Source organism: Ursus maritimus, unplaced genomic scaffold (genome assembly GCF_017311325.1).
Source record: "Ursus maritimus isolate PB19 unplaced genomic scaffold, ASM1731132v1 scaffold_13, whole genome shotgun sequence".
Lineage (NCBI taxonomy): Eukaryota > Metazoa > Chordata > Mammalia > Carnivora > Ursidae > Ursus > Ursus maritimus.
The window spans coordinates 52439859-52459429 of record NW_024423675.1 but is presented as its reverse complement, the minus strand read 5'-3'; the positions used below and the strand labels follow the sequence as shown (position 1 = coordinate 52459429).

Sequence of the window (19571 nt, the reverse complement as noted above, 5' to 3'; positions counted from 1 at the left end):
CGGCGGTGTAAGGACGGTGCACTGTTAGGAAATCTCTAAACGGAATACTGCACCGCGACATTAAGCCCAGTAAGGAAAGCGCTCTCGGTTACTTTTAAGTTGCTGAAAAGATATTTACTAAAATCAGATATCCGTTCCCAGTAAAAAGTCCCACAAAATTAGAAAAACGAAGATGGTTTTTTTTAACATCATGAGGCGTATCTTAGACTGACAGCCAGTGACAGAGGAACCGCAAAATACTTGCAGCATTTCTGTTAAATTCTGGAATAAGACGAGAACAGAGACATAGAAGATAGAATTCCTGTAAAGCACATGATACAACTGTCATGTCTGTATGATTACGCAGAACATTAGAGCTTTACCTTATGTCACGTGCCAAAATAAATTTCAGGCGGATGAGAGAACGAAATGCAGAAATGAAACAAACAAGAGAAGAAGAATGGGAGAATGGGTAAATATGAACTGACTGTGGACTCAAGAAAGGGATTTATAAGGATAAAAGTGATCACAAAAATAGAGATTAACTATATTTCTTACTTAAAAAAAAAAAAGGAAAACTTAAAAAGCAAATGATAAATTGAGCAAAATATTCTTGATGGTGATAGCAGGCAAACAAATTACCTCTATTGCAGTGATTTCCAGAGTTTTTTTTAAATTAAAAAAGAATACTTAGCCACAACAGAATGGTAAAGATGTGAACTAACAATTTAAGATAAGGTCTTCATCCTGAGAAGAACATAATAATCATAAGGTTAAGAAGGAGGTAATATTATATCCATTTTATAGATGAGATAAATAATTTTATAGATGAGACAAGATTAAATAACTTGTCCAAGTAAATGGTAAAAAATAATTCAAACTCAATTCTATCTGAGTTTGTACATTTTTATTCCTCTAGTCTGAAAGAAATGGCTAAAATTATTGGTAAGGTAGAATATATAAGAGTTTTAAAATTCAGTGCATGCAAAAAAAGAAACCATAAAATTCTAAGGTAAACCACATTCTCAGAAAAATCTGTGCAACCTCTATGCAATCATGATTGTTTTCTTTAACATATAAAAAGCTCTTGCAAAGCAACTAGAAGTAGTCTGAGACCACAGGAAAAAACAAGCAAGCACCATGAACAGGTGATACATAATTATAAATATTAAAAACCACAAATATGAAATTATGTAACCTGGTAATCTAAGAAATCTAATTCAAAGAATGATGAAATACTATTTCTCAAACATGGCATTTTCAAATGATAAAAAAAATTATAATAATCAATAATAATATGGGTAAGTTTTCAACCCAGTAAGAAATGATTAGAAATTAAATTATGGTGCTAAACTAAGATAAACTATGTCTTAGTATTAAAATCATTTTTCAAATCATACCTGAGACAGTGGAACAGCCTTCCCCTTATTCACTAACAGTGTACTACCAGCTTTGTGCACATGTACAAAACAAGTATTCTTACATATAAATTATTTTTAAGAAATACATTGTAGGGGCTCCTGGGTGGCTCAGTTGTTAAGCGTCTGCCTTCAGCTCAGGGAGTGATCCCCACGTTCTCGGATCGAGCCCCCCATCAGGCTCCTCCACTGGGAGCCTGCTTTTTCCTCTCCCACTCCCCGTGCTTGTGTTCCCTCTCTCACTGGCTGTCTCTCTCTGTCAAATAAATAAATAAAATCTTAAAAAAAAAAAAAAGAAAGAAATACATTGTAGCATTAGAAATTGTAATGCAGACCATTTTCAATTTCTTCTAGATCTGCCTCAGTGGTCTCCAAATTTTCTCAATGCAGTATGATTGTTTTTCAGTCAGAAATATTTTCAAAGTTTTATGATAAACATAAGGACTTATCTATTATCAAGAAGAATACCTTAAATCTATAAAGTTGTTGTAGAACTTACAAAACAACTTGATGAATATTATCCCATTTCATTCATTCTGCAACCTACAACGAGCACCACTTTACAGAAGAAATAGCTCCTCTTAAACTAAAATGATCACATTTCTTTATGTCTTCCAGAGCAGGGCAGAGGAAAGGGTTCACCCTGGTTGTAGACAATAAAAAGTCCCTAAAAACAAAATAAACCTTTTAATTATAAACATGCCCTACAGACAATTCTAAACAATGTGAGTGGTAAAACACTCCTCCCTAAAAAAACTTTGGTCTAAATTGTAGTAGCTGCCGTTACTGACTGTTGAGGTTTAATGGCATGTGTATTCACTTCTAATTAGCATCTTGTTATCACCTGTCCTTTCAATAAGCGCTGTGTTCTGCATGAGAGTGAATTCAGAGAACTCCTGGTTATACAATTGGCACCAACCCACAGGCTGGGTTTACAAGACTCCTTTCCTAGAATAAGTTTGTAAAAGTTGTCACGTCTTTCTTCTAGTACGATGATATACTCCTAAAGTAAACAGTAGGCTTGAAATAAACAATGATAGAACCATGATTCGTGAAAACAAAGAAACAAAACTTGAAGTACTTCAATTCTATTATTCTTTTGCGACCACTTCGAACTTTGTGTTGAAAATTCAAAAACAGTGAGACAGCACAAACTGCAAAGTAGAAGACTTCAGTTTGGTGAAGTGCAAATTTTATGTCATAGATAAATAGATAAGATACGGTTACTAGGTTTGAATACTTTAAAATTAAAAGGTATTCCTTAATTGCGAATTGCCTTAAAATTAAAGAAGAAATCAAGAAAATATTTATTGTATTTTATCCCATGATCGTGACTTAAGATAATTTTGTCAACCAGAAGGGGGGTATTAAAAAAATTACACACTCTGGGTGTCAAATATAGTAGGTAGACCTCTAGTCTTATTATAGAGTTATAAGTTCTAGGGAAAACATCTTAAAACTTGGAACTGCTGTTTGTTATGATTCGGGTAAACAAAAAATACATACCAATTGTTTTCCTTATCTTTCGGACATGTTCCAAATACAGTAGTCTTATTCTGTTTGTATTTATAACTTTATGGAAACTTACCAGTAAGGTTTTTGGAGCTCATCAGACCATTTATTTCAATTAGCAGCAGTAATGAAATCTCTTTAAACTATTAGATGTCACTTAGTCTCTATGTAAGACAGATTGTATCCTTAATGCCTTTTGGCATGATCCACAGTTATTTACCCTTAATAGTTTTTATATTGACTGAAAACAAGAATTTCCTTCCTATCCCTCCCAGGCCTCCCAAGTCCGAATCAGCAGTTGATCTGAAATAACATTTTTTTCATAAAACTTAGAAAATAACTGTTAAAAAATCATCCGCTCAAGCTCAGGCAGTAACAGTAAAAACCCAAGGACTCCGTGTTGCTTCTAACTCTAAACAGGCTATAACCTTGAGCGGCTCCGACTATGGTGGTTTGGGTGAGTTTTCCCTCGCTCTGGGCAGTGTTCTTCCAAATACCTTAGGAGATCCTTGACTATTTCAAGGACCGGCCCTGGTCAAGTCCATGTCATCTGACTCACCTTACTTTAAGAAAATTCATTTCGGAACATACTTCCAGTGAACTGAAATTTGAGCAATTATATTATCGAAAAAGAACGGCATTTTTGTCAAAACTTAATTCTTCTTTATTTGTCACAGTACACCTTAGACAACTACCTAAGAGCATACATGGCTCACAAGGGCATTCTTAACACTCGTGTCTCTCCCTTTAGCATCTTTTTGGCACTCACGAGTGAGAGGGGAAATGAGAACTCTTGACTTCTGTGGGACTTGAGAAGGCAGCATACCGCTGAGCTTTCTTAGAACAGCAGGACAAGCAAAGGAAAAGCCATAAGAACACTAGGAGACCACCCAAATCCGGATTAACCGATCGAGTGCTGCAGTTTACTAATATCTATGTACAATTTACTTAACTCCTCCCCTTTAGGGCCACAAGCATCTTTACACTAATCATCTACTGGGAGAGTCCACGACTAGAGCCTTGCCCTTCGCAAAAACAGGGAATTGACTTTCGTGTTTTGCAAAGCTTTGTTGAGGCATTCCATACTTACAACAGGGATACGCAGTAAGAGCATATGTTTAAGGATTCAAAAGCAGGAAAAGAATTATAAATATCATAAAATTTAAAACCACCTTAGAAGTCATACCAAGAAAAAAATATTCATGGTGTTGTCAGATTCTGTCTTCCATTTCATATTTTATTGACTGTCATTACTCATAACTGTCAGATTTGATTCCAAATCACTTTAGGTGTTTACCCCAAACCAGAACCATCTTAGAAGAATGAAGGCTTGCCCCCACTGACTATGTTCTAGAGAGTTCTGCAGGGACTAGACCTTCAGAAATGTTTTCTGTGATCTACCAAGTGACTGTTTTGAAGATTACAACCTAATTTTGAATATCTAAATTCTGAAGTGTTTATATTTTTATTTCTTTTTTTTATTTTTAAAAATTATTTTCATTATTGTATCCTCAGGCAAGAAATGACTGGGCATCATTTGTAGTGAAAATCTGCCACTGATTAATTACCAAACACCCCTCTCATCAGGAATGAAACCTGAGCCAGTGGACTTTTCTGCACAAAGCTGACGTAAGACCACTCTGACAGAGGCTGAATTATCCCAACAAGGTTAGGTAAGGCATAAATAGGAGCTAACATAGCTGAGCACTTAACCATGAGCCAGGTTATGCATCTGGCCAACGCTATTTTCTCAATGTCTCAATATGCATCAAGCAAGGCAAGCAGTTATACCCTCATTGTCCTACCTCCAGGGGGTATATCTACTCTCCAGCCTGTTATAATTTAGTTCACAGGGTTCTTGATCACCTTTCCCTTGCACTGGTCTGTTACACTGACAACATTAGGCTGCTTGGACCTAGTGAACAAGAAGTAGACTTAATGGTAAGAAATTTCCGTGTCAGAAGGTGAGACACGACACAAACTGGGGGGCCTTCTACCTCGATGAACTTTTCAGGGGTCCTGCAGTGGGGGGCATACTGAAATATCCTTTCTTAAGTGAGGATAAGTTGTTGAATCTGGCCCCCCTAAAACCAAAAAAGAGGCACAACGCCTAAATGGGCCTCTTTGGACTTTGGAGGCAACGTATCCCTCATCGGGATGTGCTACCCCAGCCCACCCACCGAGACGCTAGAAAAGCTGCTAGTTTTGAGTGCGGCCCGGAACCAGAGAAGGCTCTGTAACAGCCGTGCTGCCAAGTGGGCCATACGCCCCAGCAGATCCCGGGGTGCCTGAAGTGCCAGGTGCAGATACAGAGACGGCCTTTGGAGATTTGGGTGGCCCGTTTAGGTAAATTGCAGTGCAGACCCTTGGGATTTTAGAGCAAGACCCTACTAACACCTTAAGTGTGAACCTGTAGGCTCCCGAACTGTGAGAGAATACGTTCCCGTTGTTTTCTAATCCTACTTCGGGGTACCTGATGTCAGCAGCCCTAGGGATCCCATACAAATTATAGCCTAGTAAGTTCTTAGCTCATTTAATCTCCATAAGGACCTTATAAAGCAGTCACTAGCGTTGCCCACTCTTTGCAAAGGGGCCGAGGTGCCCTCACATGGTGCAGAGCTGGGACCTGAACTCCGCAGTCTGGTTCGGAGCCTGGGCTCTTCACCACAGCACGGTGTCGGCACAGAGGACTCGTCGGGATGCACAGAGCTCTCGCCCGGAGGAGCTCCACGAGCTGCCATCACGGGCAGAAAGCATGCCGGCCTCGCGGGGGGGCTTGGCACACCTCCACCCACCGCTCACTGCTGCTGCGGACCCGCTTGCAGCGTGGGAAGAGCAAGGGACTGCGGGTGTGTGGTTGGAGGCCTCCGGCAATGCCCACGAGTACCTGATATTTCATGATGATGGATTTATTTCGCTAATGGCAGCCGGCCCACGAGCAGGGCCCAGACTTGCACACCCCCGATGATGAGCACCTTCTTCAATTTTGCACCCCAGTCCTGGCCCTGCTTCAGAGGTCTGCTTTTTTTTTTTTTTTTTTAAAGATTTTACTGATTTATTTATTTGACAGAGAGAGAGGCGGAGGGAGAGAGAGAAAGAGCACAAGCAGGGGGAGCAGCAGAGGGAGAGGGAGAAACAGGCTCTCTGCTGATCAGGGAGCCTGATACACGGCTCGATCCCAAGACCCTGGGATCCTGACCTGAGCTGAAGGCAGAGGCTTAACCAACTGAGTCACCCAGGCGCTCCCAGAGGTCTGCTTTGTAAATGACCTGCCCAACTAGCATTTTCATTCCCAGTTCTTCGATAATACTTAATGAATAAACATCCTGTGATTTTAAATTTCATCACTGATAATCTTCATCCCAGTTTGGACAGAAGTTGATCTTTTTTTATCATATGAAACATACACAGGTGCAAAATTCACCAACCCTCGGCCTTTGAAGGAACAACGTTCAGCTGTTTCGAAGGGCAGACTGCCATGCACAGCGCCTCGTTTGGGTGTGTCTGGAGTCTTGGAAGCTTGACTACCCCACCTTCTCTGACAAATGGACCTTGTTGGGAGGTTCTAGCAGGGGAGCACAGCTTTTTGTATACTTTTGACCAAAGAACGGTCTTCCTTATCTATCAGGGAAGGTCATCCTCTTAGACTGAGTGCGCACAGTCAGGGAGGGACGCACATGGAGGGTCATACCCAGAAGGACACACAGGGAGCAGTGGGGGGGAGGACACCCGCCTAGCCAGCCAGATCAGCCGAATCAACCCTGGTGATCAATGGGGTGACAGATCGCCTTCACATCCTATATTCCCCTTTTATACGGCACTCCTCCCAAACACCAGATACTGGGTTAGGCCCTCCGCATACACGTCCATAACCGTAAGCAGGAACCGCGTCTGTCTGGTTCACTGCGGTAACCTTAGAGCATAGCTGTTGAAGAAGGTCAGTGAGGGAACATGACCACCAGTTGACCCAAGAGCGGGACCCCAGACATGGGAGGCCCCCTTACCTCCTCCCCGTCCTTGGAATATTACTTCCACTGTTTCCACACTGGGAAGCACTTCGAGAACACAGCCTTGAGAGCGTAATGTGTTACTGAGATCATCTGAATGACATACGGGACTACACCCGGTTAAAACCTCTCTATAAACCTTCAAGATTCTGGCAGGCAGGTGCAGAGAGCTCCCCGCTGCACAGCCGCCCGAGACAAGCCTTCCACGTCAGTTCCCCTTCTTATCCAACCTGCCGCCTGCCAACCTGGGCTGGTCCGCCTCTCTCCCTGGTCTCTCTCTGCCCTCGGTGGACAGGGGCCCGTTTCCGATTTCACCTGGGGACTCTGGAGGCTGTGGACCAGCGTGGGCACGTGGTGCTCAGTGTCCCTGAAGTAGGTGGACGGGCAGACGGACGGTGGACTAAGAGCCCGCATGTTGGAAACTCTCCAGAAAGTCAACTACAAAGAGCATGAGGAAGTCACCTCCTTCCGGGCCCTTTCTTTCCACCATGCTCCAATCAGGGACTAAGAACACAAAAGCCTAGAACGATCTCCATTTGCCTGGGCTGAGGATACGTGAGGATACTGATTTGAGTTGGGAGAACTGAACTTTGCCAGCTTCCAGTCTGTCCCTGGTAACTCCACGAAGGCAGAGGAATTCTGGGGGAGGACTATTTATTGTCATTTCAGCTCTGCAGGACCCAAGGCAAAACTCCAAGGTTATCTTCCTCAACTTCTTTCTAAATGCTTCTATATCCTCACCCTGGTGCAGATACAGAAGCCCTCGTGTCTCCTCGTCTCCATATTCCTTCATCCACAGCCACGTCTCCCAAACGCCCATTAACAGACCTATTACCACGGGAGTCCTGTTACAGAATTAGATTCACGCAGAGGTGGGAATGAAGCCTAACACTCCTACGGCTATTGCAGTTATTAAATACGGTTTTAACTGGTAATCTATGGCAAGGAGATATGTTTCAGGGGAAAAAGTCGAGCAGCCTGCCCCATCCACTACCCACCCTCAGGCCTGCTTTCTGCTTTTCCAAGTCTGCTCGCAAACAGGACACCTTTATAGCCCCATGGCGTTCCCACCTACCACACCGCATTCCCAGCACCGCCAAACTGCGCGGGACTCGATACAGCCTCACGCACTGCCAGCCCCCTGCATGCCATACACACGAACGACCAGGGCGTCGTCTACATATGTGTACTTACATACATCCCATAAACACCACTGTGTAATGTTTACGTTTAGGCACAGCAATAAGCACCAGGTCACAGCACCCAGTATATGAACACAACCTTCTCCATAAACCTCTAAACCTTCCACTCCCCCCCTCACCGGTATCAGATAGTCAAACAGACAAATGAGGGCTCCTCAACGTCACCCCCACCTCAGCCATCCTTCCTCTGCTCTCTCCTACCATGGAGGAGGCAGCCCTCTCCCCCAGAAGCAAATCCAGCTTCTCCTCCCAGTGCTTTGGGCACAATACCCTCCCACCTCCTCCAAGACCTTGACCTGTGGGACGTCTCCCTTTCTCTGGCTCCCTACCACCAACACTTAGACGTGTTCCAGCTCCTCTCCTCCTTAAAAAAAAACATAACCCCGCAAAACCTTTCCCTTGACTTAGTCTCCCTTCTTCTCCAGCTGTAGCCTTAGTTCTGTCTTCGCAGCCAGACGTCGTTAGAAGGTGGTCAGCGGCACATCCAGACAATGGAATGCCATTCAGCGCTAGAGAGAAATGAGCTGCCAAGCCAGAGGGAAACAAGCAGGAAGCTTAAATGCACATAACTAAGGCAAAGAAGCTAATCCGAAAGAACCACATACTGAATGCTTCCAACTGTGGGATGTTCTAGAAAAGACAAAACTATCGAAACAGGAGAAAGATCAGTGGTTGCCAGGGGTCCTGGGGGAGGATAAAGGGGTGAAGCACAAGAAGATTTTTAAGGGAGTGAAAATACTCTGTATGTTTAGACCTGAAGGCAACATCTTTCTCCCCAAACGTGCTCTTCTTTTGGGTCCCCTGCCTCGTCAGGGAATAGCATCGTAATCCTAACCCAGAAATCTGCATGTCACCCTGACCTTTTCCCTCGCACCCCTGGCATCCAAACAGTCCTCAAGTTCTGTCCATTCCATCTCTCAATTACCTCCACTGCTCCTCCCCCGCTCTCATCCCCCAGTCCCGGCCGCCAGGGAATCTCCCCCGACTCTTCAACAACCTGATAGTTCACCCGGCCTCTGCTCAGGATCCATCAATAGGCCCCCCTCCAGATACACTCCAAATTGCTAACGATGAGGTCAAGGCCACTCAGGACCAGCCTGTCTCTCCATCTCCTGCCCTTTCCTCCAAGCATTCTGTGCTCCAGCCAGACTGAATTCCCTTCAATTTCTGTTGCCCTGGGGCATGCTCCACTTTCTGCCTTCTGGGCCTTTGCACATACTGTTCTGTCTAGAACACTCTTCCCCTTAGGACCCTACTCTTGCTCAGGCCAAACCCTCCCAACCTTCAGTTCTCTGACCAAATGCCAGTTCTGGAAAGCCTGTCCCGACCCACCTCCCTGCGAATGAAGTTGGAGGCACGTGTCCATGGCATCGCATGCTACCCACCAGAGCAATCATCACGCTTTAGTGTGACTGTTCATTCCATTTTAGGTCTTCCCTGCTTCACTCCAAGTTCTTTGAGGCAGGGCTTCTGCATCCTGCCAAGCACAGCACCCTGGAGCCTAGAGGCTTGTGGGGAACCTGGTGAAGCACTGAGATCCTATGTATAGAGCTATCTCTAATTCCTACCCTATGAAAACATGCCCCCATCCCACTAAGGCAGAAAACGCAGCAGTCATAGAAGCTACATGCAGGACACAAAAGGGACCCATCCAGTGCTTTCCAATTTCAAGCAGTGTTCTTTCCAGGCTCCTGGTTTAGCCAAAGCTGCAGACTTGCTTTGGCAAACAAAGGGGAACTTACTTTGAACTTACATTTTAATTACTGTCTTTGGAAAGACAAAAAGAAACTTACTTTGAACTTACATTTTAATTACTGTCTTTGGAAAACAAAGAGAAACTTACCTTTGACTTACACTGCAACTCACCTAAGAGGGGCAAGTGGCAGCAGTTGGTGAGAGGCCAGCAGCACTGGACCCCAAACATTAACTGTTCCTGAAGCAAATCCTACAATCCTAGAGTCCTTTCTGCTGATTCTTGGGAAAACTCAATTTACCTTCCTCCAAAAAGATTTGCTATTCCCGCCTTGACCATCCACCAACCCACTTTCAAGCCATCTAATATTCTCACCAAAAAAAAAAAAAAAAATCACAGGGATCAATGATGCAAATGACGGTTGGGGAAAAGTAAGGCTCCCTCGAATAAGCAGAATCCCAAATGCACATAATGAACACCTATGCATTCTGATCTGATCACGACAGAGCCAAGGAACTTGGAGATATTATAACGTGGATCACATTTTAAAGAAAAGTCCTAGCGCTATTTGCACAGAAGCAAGCTGTGTCAGAAGACAATTCTCAAATAATTTAAACCCCCAAACTTTAGAGGCAATGCACACATAAGCAACGAATTCAGCATGGCCAACGTGATCTGGGACTATACACTTGTATGCTCAGTTTGGGATACATTAATTATATTTCAGTTCCTATTGTGTGTTTTTCTTGTAACAAATTGGGTTTTTCTTGTAACAAATATATTAAAAATACAGGAATAGAACTTTCTTTTTACAACTTAATTTGTCATCTGTTTTTTTGGTCTGTAGGCGGAGTATCAATGGAGGTACAAAAACCCTTCTGCCCCCACTCTATTCTTTCATCAGTTCAAGAACCAGAATTAAATGTGTATGGAAAGTGAACGGGGTGTATCTTTATAATCAAACATTGTTATAGGATGTATATAGAAGTTGACTGAAGTAATCATTTACATGGAAAGTAAACAGTATTACGACACAAGGTGAAATTGTCTTCTGTAAATCACACTTGTTCAAACGCACCACCATATCACACACTGATCTAGGCAGGAGGGTACAGTCCGAAGCCTACACCCACACATTTCATGTCCGTACAAGAATCTTTCTCAGCTTCTAAAGTTTGATATCTATGCCTGTGGTTTTAAGTATCAGAACCAAAATGTGGTATTTCCTACACATCACTCTCCCCTCCAGCCCACCCTCTCCTCTGCCCTCTTGCCTGGACACAGCTCTGTTCCTGAAGATAAAGCAAGCCCTAGGAACACACCTTATTCTCTGTATCCCTTTCTGGCCAGACCTTGACCTGTGCCCTCACCGCGAGCCCACGTGCTCACATCTCGGCTCACACCCATATCACTTCCTGGGATGTAAATCACAAGAGTCTGACCCAGCCTGAACTCCTTTGACCTTCTATCTCCGGGAATGAGCCTTTAGACTAATGGTCCAATCCGTCTATCCACGCCAGACATAACTAACACTACTTGCTTGGGAAAAGTGTGCTTTCCTCTCTACTCCCTTGTTTGGGGGTACACATCGGTAACACAGAGTGGGTAACCGAAATATGTGTTTAACTTGAGGCCAACTGTCCTTCAGACCCGCCTTATTTATTTTTATAAAACAAATTTATACTACCAAGCACGCTATCAGAATTGCCTATCTTTCTTGCAAGATAACATGTGAACAGCATTAAACCCTTTATTCCTATCTACCCTCTCCAGGAATTAGAAAGTTGTCGCTTGCCCTTCCTTAAATCCAGACCTTATGACCTTTACTTAAGAATATAAAGTAACTCAAGTGACTAAGAGGAGCAGAAAGCATTTAGATAATCCTTATTTCCCTGTTGGGGTGCTGTGTTCTCAGCTGTCCCCCCACCCCCAGCTGCAGCTTCTTCACCACCATTGCCCCCTGGCCTTCTCTACACGATTTCCAGCTGAGGGGCTCCTTTTCCTGTGTAACTCCAAGCAGGCTTGGGGATTACCTGTGCTTCCTACTTCTTCCTTTCCAGGCAGGACCCTCTACTTGGATGGCTTCAGAAACCTAAACTGAACATTCAGCTGGAGGGACAGATCTTGTATGAAAACAAGACTTTCTGTTACTTAATTAGTCCATGCCCAAGTCCAAATTTCAGCCTTCCTCACACAGTAGTTTCCACAACCTCCCAGCTCCTGCCCCGTGATTCCTCCCTAGGGATTCCTCACTGGCCGCTACAAATCTCACTTCCTTGGGCTGTGCTCTCTCCTCCCAAACGGGAGTTCACTCAGACTTTCTAGATCTCATGGTTGTACCTCCTTGTCTCCTCTGGATTAACAGTAAACTAAACTGATGGCCCAGCAAAGAGCTCGGCAGGACACCCTCACTTGCCCCATTATCTCCAACGTCTTTAGCAAGATTCCCTCCCTATACTTAAGTTGAAGAAACTCATCCCAAGTGGAGTGACATTTCATTTTGCCTCCAGAATGTCCATGTCAGTGGTTCATTTCTCAAAGCTGCAGCAGTGCAGGGATTCGACTGTATGGAACTGAGAGCAACACCGCGTAGTCAATTTCCCTTTGGAAGTTTCTCCGATAGGGAACCCACGTGGTAGTAACCATTATGATTCCCTTCAGACCTAAGCACTGCTACGGAGGGTATCAGTGGTTGCCCTTTGCTCCTGGAGAAGTACCTCTCATCCAGTTCTCGACAGGCAGGAGAGCATCAGCCACTAAGTGGAGATTTGGTCCTAGTTTAAAATTGACGCCTGGGTGCGGGATCTTGTCTTACCAACCGCTGGTGACACCAGGAAAAGGAGGAATAAAGAGCGAATACAGAAAGAACAGAGAAGAGAACCCCAAATACCCAGAGCATCCTTGCCTCCCTGTCGTCACCTGGAATGGGCTGCAGCGGCTGGGCCGGGTCCCCTCCCGCCGCGCGCTCCGCGCGGTCCGGGAGGCGCCTCCTTACCTTGCGGGAGTACGGTGGCTTGCTCAGGTGGATGCCATCGCGGACGAGCTTATCCCTGATCATGATCTTCAGCTTCAGTTTGGGGTAGCTCACCAGCTCCCTGCTGCGGGGGGCGGTCGTCTGGCCGCGGGGGTCCCTGCGGGTGCCCGGGGCCGGGCCACCACACGGCTCCCCCCGGCGGCCGGTGGGGACCGCGACCGAGGGCGGCACGGGCGGCGGCTGCGGCTCTAGCGTGAAGTAGAGGCCGGCGGCGGCGGCGTCCTGCTCCCGCAGCCGGCGCACGGCCTCCAGGATGCGGCGGCGGTGCGCGGGCGCCAGCACCCCTATGGCATCCAGGTCCGGGTCCCCGATCTGCTTGCACACCTCCAGATCATCGTAGCCGTTATCCACGAAGGACTCCGCGTACTGCGGGAGCTGCAGCGCTTTCAGCCACTCGTAAACTATGTTGGTGCACATGGTGGGACCGGAACCCCACCGGCAAGCACCGTCCCAGCGCCCGGGCGGCACGGGCGGCACCAGTTCTCGGAACTTTTAATCCTCTCCTCCAAGGGGAAAAAGAAATAACAGCGAAGTTTTTCGTGTAAAGGAAAGGAGAGGGCCGGAGCCAGAGAGCCACCAGGAGAAGCCCTAGGAGGGAAAAGCGTTTAAAAGCGGCAAAGTGAATTCCCCAAGCAACCTGGAGCTCGCAGGCACTGGCGGCTGGGCGAGCCGCTCCGCACCGCCCCTGGATGCGCCGCCGCCGCCGCCGCCGCCGCCGCCGCTGCTGCCGTGGGGAGGGGCGCGCGGCGGGCGCGGGAGGGGGCGGAGGCGGGCGGGGCCGGCACAGCCCTCGGACTCGCGCGGGGTCAGCGGCGCACGGTGCCGCCCCGGAGTTTGCTGGGCCGGGACCGGCCGGGAGCCGCGCGCCGCATCTCGGCTTCTGGCCGCCGCCGGCGTCTGAATGCGCGCCCCACGCTGGGCAGGCGGCTCCTCCGCGCAGACCCGCGGCCGCCCAGGAGCGCCTCGTCTTCGCGAGTGCGAGTCGCTGCCGTCCTCCTGGTGCGCAGGCGGTGGCTTCTAAGCTGCCGGGCTCATGCGGTTGCCTTGGATCGTTTTGTACATTTATTTTTAATCCGATTTCTCCAGCTCGAGGATATCTCCGAGCTCACTTCTCCCCGAGCCTCCGCGACTTCAGCCGGCGGGCTCGCCCGCCGCCCAAGGGCACGTCCCCGCAGGCCCGACCTGGTCGGGCGAGGCTGTGAGGCCAAGTTTCCCTCCTCCTGGCCCAAGCCGAGTTACTGCCCCTTCCTCGGAGCTGGCGCGCAGTCCGGAGCCCGGCGGTCTGGCTTCTTCTGTGGACGCCGGCCCAGAGCCCCGCGCGGTGACACTTTAGCCCGGCGGGTGGGCGCGACCACGGGGCCGCCTGCGTCCAGCCGGCGCTGTGTGCAGCCCCTTCTCGCTGCAGCTGGGCGCGCGGGGCGGTGGACGAAGCTGGTGCTTCTGCCTGGCTCTCCCTCCCTAGGTCCCCGAGTCTGCGAAAGTTTGGGGTGGGTCGTACTTTCCCCCCGGCTGGCGCGTTCCACCCGGCCCCCCACCCTACTTTCTTCCGGGTTCTTACACCCTAGTCTGCACTGTGCTTTCACTCCGGTCCCGAGCTCCCCGGGCAGCTGTTCCCAGGGTCGCTTCCTGGCGCTCCGCCCTGGAGCCTGGGGAAGCAGAGCTCACTCGCCCCGACTGGGATCGCGGGGACATTGAAACGCCACCACCCAGCTCGCTTTAGAGGAGACGCTCCGACTTCTCCGCCCGCGGCACTTTCTCTCTAGAGAACAGCATCAATCGAGTTTCCCTGTCTTGCCCTTGCCTACGCAGTGCCTGGGGGAGGGGACCCGAGCGGCAGGGGGAACAGATCGAGTACATCGCCTAAATTTCCTTAATCGTTTGACCTCTTCTTGGGGCTAAGAGAATTTTGGTCCGAGTACTCGGTGGGGCAAGTTCACTGTCTTCTCCCTTTTCTCAGAAGGGCGGTTCAAATTCGCACCTGAGGTATTTCAGGACCTAAACTGGGCGCTGTTCCTGAAGTAGTCCCGGTGGGGAGTGCCATCCGCTGGCCTGGACCTTGGAGACGGACAACTGGTGATTTCAGAGTCGTTTCCAGAAACGCGCATTTGGCTTTTTTTTTTTTTTTTTTTTTTTCTGGTTGTAGGGGAAGGAGGTCCTCTTTTCCTAAATCAGAAGAGCTTAACCCCTTTAGGGACACAGACACCTTAAAGAACCAAACGACAGCTTTGACCCTTTTGCCCAGCAAAACACCCGACGCAGGCACAACCCAATGTTCCCTACAGTTTTGGGGGTGGCTGAGGAAGGGTGTCTGGGTTCCCAAGCTCAGGCACTAGCGGATCCCACGTTAAGAACAGCTAACCGCCAGAAAGAACCTGCCGGGAAGGAACCTGTTGCGGGGGGAGGGGGGGGCAACGAGCGCGTAGAGTTATTGGGCCACCTGTAGCTCTCCCCCTCCCGCCCCCGCTGGGTCATCAAGGCCACTCCTTCCGGAGCCCGAGTGAGGGATGCTTTTCTCCCCGGCGCTGGGATGCTCGAAGCGTCCAGCCCTTTCCTCCCCGCGCTGCTGCCGCCTCTCCCAAGCCAAAGCATACTCACAGTGCCCCCTTGCGGTCGCGCTGGCGAATTTTAAGGCGTTGTCCAAATACCTTTTATTCAGCATTAAGACAGATGAATCAAAGCTTTATATTAGTTCCCTGCGCCCCTTTTAAATCACAAATGTTACATCACGTCTACCTTTATCCTCCAACGCTCTTTCATAAGAACCTTTGATTTTTAGGAGGAAAATATTCCAGCAGTTTGAATTATGCTGCTAAAGACCTAGATATTTATTTGGAGCTCACTGTATATCAGGTATCTATACTTGCGTCTCCATGTCTATGACGAAGTAGCATTATAACCAGGATCTTACAGAAGAAGAAATTGAGGAAGCAGAACACTAATTTGCCCCCCAGGATGTCACTGTTCACGATGAAACAAGGGTTAGAACTCTGGAGGAATAAATTCAGTGCCCGTCTCCTAGCTGCTGACCTTCCTAGGCTCCAGCGCATGCTGGAGGAAAAATTGGACTGTTTGTAGGAGGGGAGTCCCTTTTTTTTTAAGACTAGGAAACTTAAAGCTCCAGGGTTTTATCGTTGTGGAGTTTTTCTTTCCCAAGTTGTGTGGAAAGTCCTGCACTTCTACTTAGCAGTTCTCTGCTTACTTATATACAGCCTTTTACCCCTGGGAGCTTAGACATTCACGTTGTCTCATTAATCCTCTGTGAAGGCAGCAAGTATTTTTATTTCCATTTTATAATTAGTGAAACTGGTTTGGGGGAAGATAAATGACTGGCCCAAGGTCATACAGTAAATCAGGACGCAGATAAGAACAAACCTGCCATGTCAAACTGTCTCCCCAGCATGCAGCAGTGACTCTCTTTTATTTATGTGCAAAGTCACCATCCAATTAGGAAATAAAGCATTCTGGCGCTCTCTTCAGAAGGGAAGCCTTTTATAAATTAATCAGTTGTTAATCAGTCATAAATAAAACTTACTGTTACCTCTAGAGAAAACCAGCTATCTGGAGACTTGTGAACTAGAGATGCCTTTTCTAGATATCCTTCTACCTCTCTTACCTCCTACACTTGCTCACATCTTTTATGTGTGAACCCTCAGGCTGCTTTTATTTATTTATTTATTTATTTTTAGGATTTTATTTGTTAATTAGAGAGAGGGAGAGCATAGAGGGAGAGTGAAAAGCAGACTCCCTGCTGAACAGAGTGCCTGATGTGGGACTCGATTCTAGGACCTTGAGATCATGATCAAAGCCAAGGGCAGACCCTTACTTAACCTACTGAGCCACCCGGGCACCCAGGCTGTTGTCTTTCTATTGCTTGCCTTATCGTAGTGAGCCTAAATAGATTTAGTTCTAGAGACTACTATATGCGATTTCAAATGCAGAGGTTTTCTAGCCTTAATGTGTCTCTACCTATGGCTAAAGTCCAAAGTCAAACTGGCAAGAATGATTGGCTAATTTTAAGATTTGGACCTAGGATTTGAGAGATTGGAGACCCTTCGAGATTATCTGACATCCACATTTACACGAAGGAGGTCAAGGCTCAAGAAGGTCAAGTTACTGCTCTAAGATTACACAGCTAGCCCATGACAGAACCAGGATAAGAACCAGACCTGTTTCCTCATAGGCTCTTCGCAAGGTTGCTGTATTACCTCTTTTTTTCTGTACGTGCCTGACCACTGTCAAAATCATTCATTTACTCATCAAGTGTTTATTAGGTTGGCATCCCAGTGCCAGTCACTGAAGTAAAAAGAGAAGAGTTTTCTTCATTAATTGGTACTGGAGAGATTTCAGCATTTTAAATATGTAGAGAATAAAGAGATAATTTTTTATATATTAGTTCATGAATTAAGAAGATTACAAAGGTGATATTTTCTAATATCCCTAATTATCCAAATTCTAAGAATCATAACATTAACCAAAATCTAAAATTAAACTATATTTCACGTCCAGACAAAAATGTACTTATAAAAACAAGTGGCTATTATGCTCCTAGGCATAGACTTAGAACAAATTAATTTACTTAACACGCACTGTCAAGGACCTATAATTTTACAAGTACTTCTGAGTGGTATTGCTTTAGTAGAGCTTTTCTCCTTACATAAAAATTTATGCAATGTTTATCATGCTGTTTATTATTTAGCATGTTTGGGGCCAGATTTATTTATTTAATCATTTATTTATTGCAGAAAGAACTTCTTGCCTAATGAAAATCGTGGAAAAGTAGGTTGTGAAAAAAGTTTCTTTCTAGGCACCATTTTAGAATTGTTTTGTGCTGGTAATGACTCTGGCAAAATGCGTATTGATACTCTCAGTGTAATAAGTTAATGATAATTATATTCAGGTTTTAAATTCTAAATATCAAGAAACATCTTTTCCACTTTGCTCAGACTCTGTAACTTGATTTAAGGATATAGAGTGAAAAATAATGTGCTTCAAAATATTCTTGGTGCCATGTAAGGTTTCATAGCATTTTATTTCAAAGATAAATGCTCTCACATAGGGTGTGTCAAAATTAAATTCCATTAACATCTATTAAACGTCAGTCGCTAGGGTGTCTAGCCTTGTAAAAGCCAAGTATATATGATATTAATCTTAAAATGCAGAATATGTTTCGCCTCTCCCCAACTATGAGCTAAAAAGCATCTAGAAGGAACATATGCCATAAGGAGAAATGAGAACAATACGCTTGAGTGACGTAACGGGCAATCTGTTCTCCAGTGGCTGGGAGCAAGGCCTTGGGTTGGCAGCTACATGACGGGCAGGCTGGGTGGAGGCGGCTGTTAAAATGTCTGAGCTGTGTACATTCTGCTTGTGTGTGACAACACGCATATGCAAGAAGGAGAGACAGGGAGCAGTAGGGAGTAGCAGCGGGACACCATCAGATTACTCATTTCTATTATAACAGGCCTTTCTTTCTTTAAGGAAGGAACAAAGGGCAAAAAGAAAAAATGTCAAAGAAGTCAGGGACCGGGAGGGTCACTCACGGAAAGAAAGCCAAGCAAGAAGCTCATAGTGATAGACAATAAAATGAGATTCACTTTTAAAAATTATTATCCTCTTATCTCTGGCAATCCCCAAACAGTCTCTTTTTTTTTTAATGCACCCACAAAGTGGGGGAAAGTATTAGTTCAGTGTCTCCTAAGGTAAAAATGATAGGTGTAGTATTTTGTTAAATAACAATGGGCAGCTCTTAGGACTTTCTTTCTTCTTCTTCTTCCTTTTTTTTTTTTTTTTAATCTAAGTCAGCAAAATTACCTTAAAGTTAGGTTGGAGAATCTCATACAAGTGAAATGATATTGACAAAAGCTATTTCAGACAAGTGCAAGTGATTCATGTAATCACAACAGTGAAATCACTCAATTTATGACCAGCTGTACAAACTGAATAAATAGTAGTTGTTCCCATCGAACAGGTGACTTCCATTCAGGAGCTAGGACAAACAACTTGATGGAGATTACTTCCTGAGATCTACCTGGCTCCAGATGACTGGGAGGTTGTAGGTCATCTGTTTTGAGGCAAAATAATTTCATGTGTGTTTTTTCGAAATCTTTATTCCTTCTTATTTGATTTAAATTTGCTATTGGGGGCGCCTGGCTGGCTCAGTCAGTAGAGCATGTGACTCTTGATCTTGGGGTTGTGAGTTTGAGCCTCATGTCAGGTGTAGAGATTATCAAAAAATAAAATATTTTTTTAAAAATTTTGCTATTGGAATATACACTCCAAAACTTTTAAATCCTTGACTTATAAGAAATTGGCACATAATAGGACTTCTTGTCACTTTTCCAGCTTTGGAGACACATAGGGTGCATTGCAGTTTTGAAATTCTGACTTTTGAGATCACTTTTGACACATGTAAGAAATCTCAGACTTTTATTTATGAATGTGTCAACATAAAACCTGACTAGAGTATCAGATCCTTAGAATAGCAAAGCCCCATTCCTAAAAGAATGGTAGACAAATCTGGGAGTAGTAGATGTTCTGACTACAAATTTAAAACTTTTCAGTTTATCAGTTTCACCAAAGTCAAATTTCAGACTCTCCCTTTGGGTTCTTCACCTATCCTGTCTGAGTGAGCCCAGACCCCCTTGGATGGTCACGGTTTTGGCAGCATGCTCTTAGGGTGTTCCGATCTCAGAGAGCTTGCTAGGATCATGGGCAAGGAAAGGGGGG

The 19571-nt window shown here is 45.7% G+C and overlaps 1 protein-coding gene across 1 annotated transcript in view; it reads right to left on the bottom strand.

The window, feature by feature from the left end:
- Positions 1-13262, bottom strand: part of SAMD5 (sterile alpha motif domain containing 5) — a 50089-nt gene extending 36827 nt beyond the window's left edge. The window contains exon 1 of the mRNA XM_040627933.1: positions 12807-13262. Within this exon, the coding sequence (XP_040483867.1) occupies positions 12807-13262 (456 nt within the window). The remainder of the gene's footprint in view (positions 1-12806) is intronic.
- Between the last annotated feature and the right edge of the window lie 6309 nt (positions 13263-19571).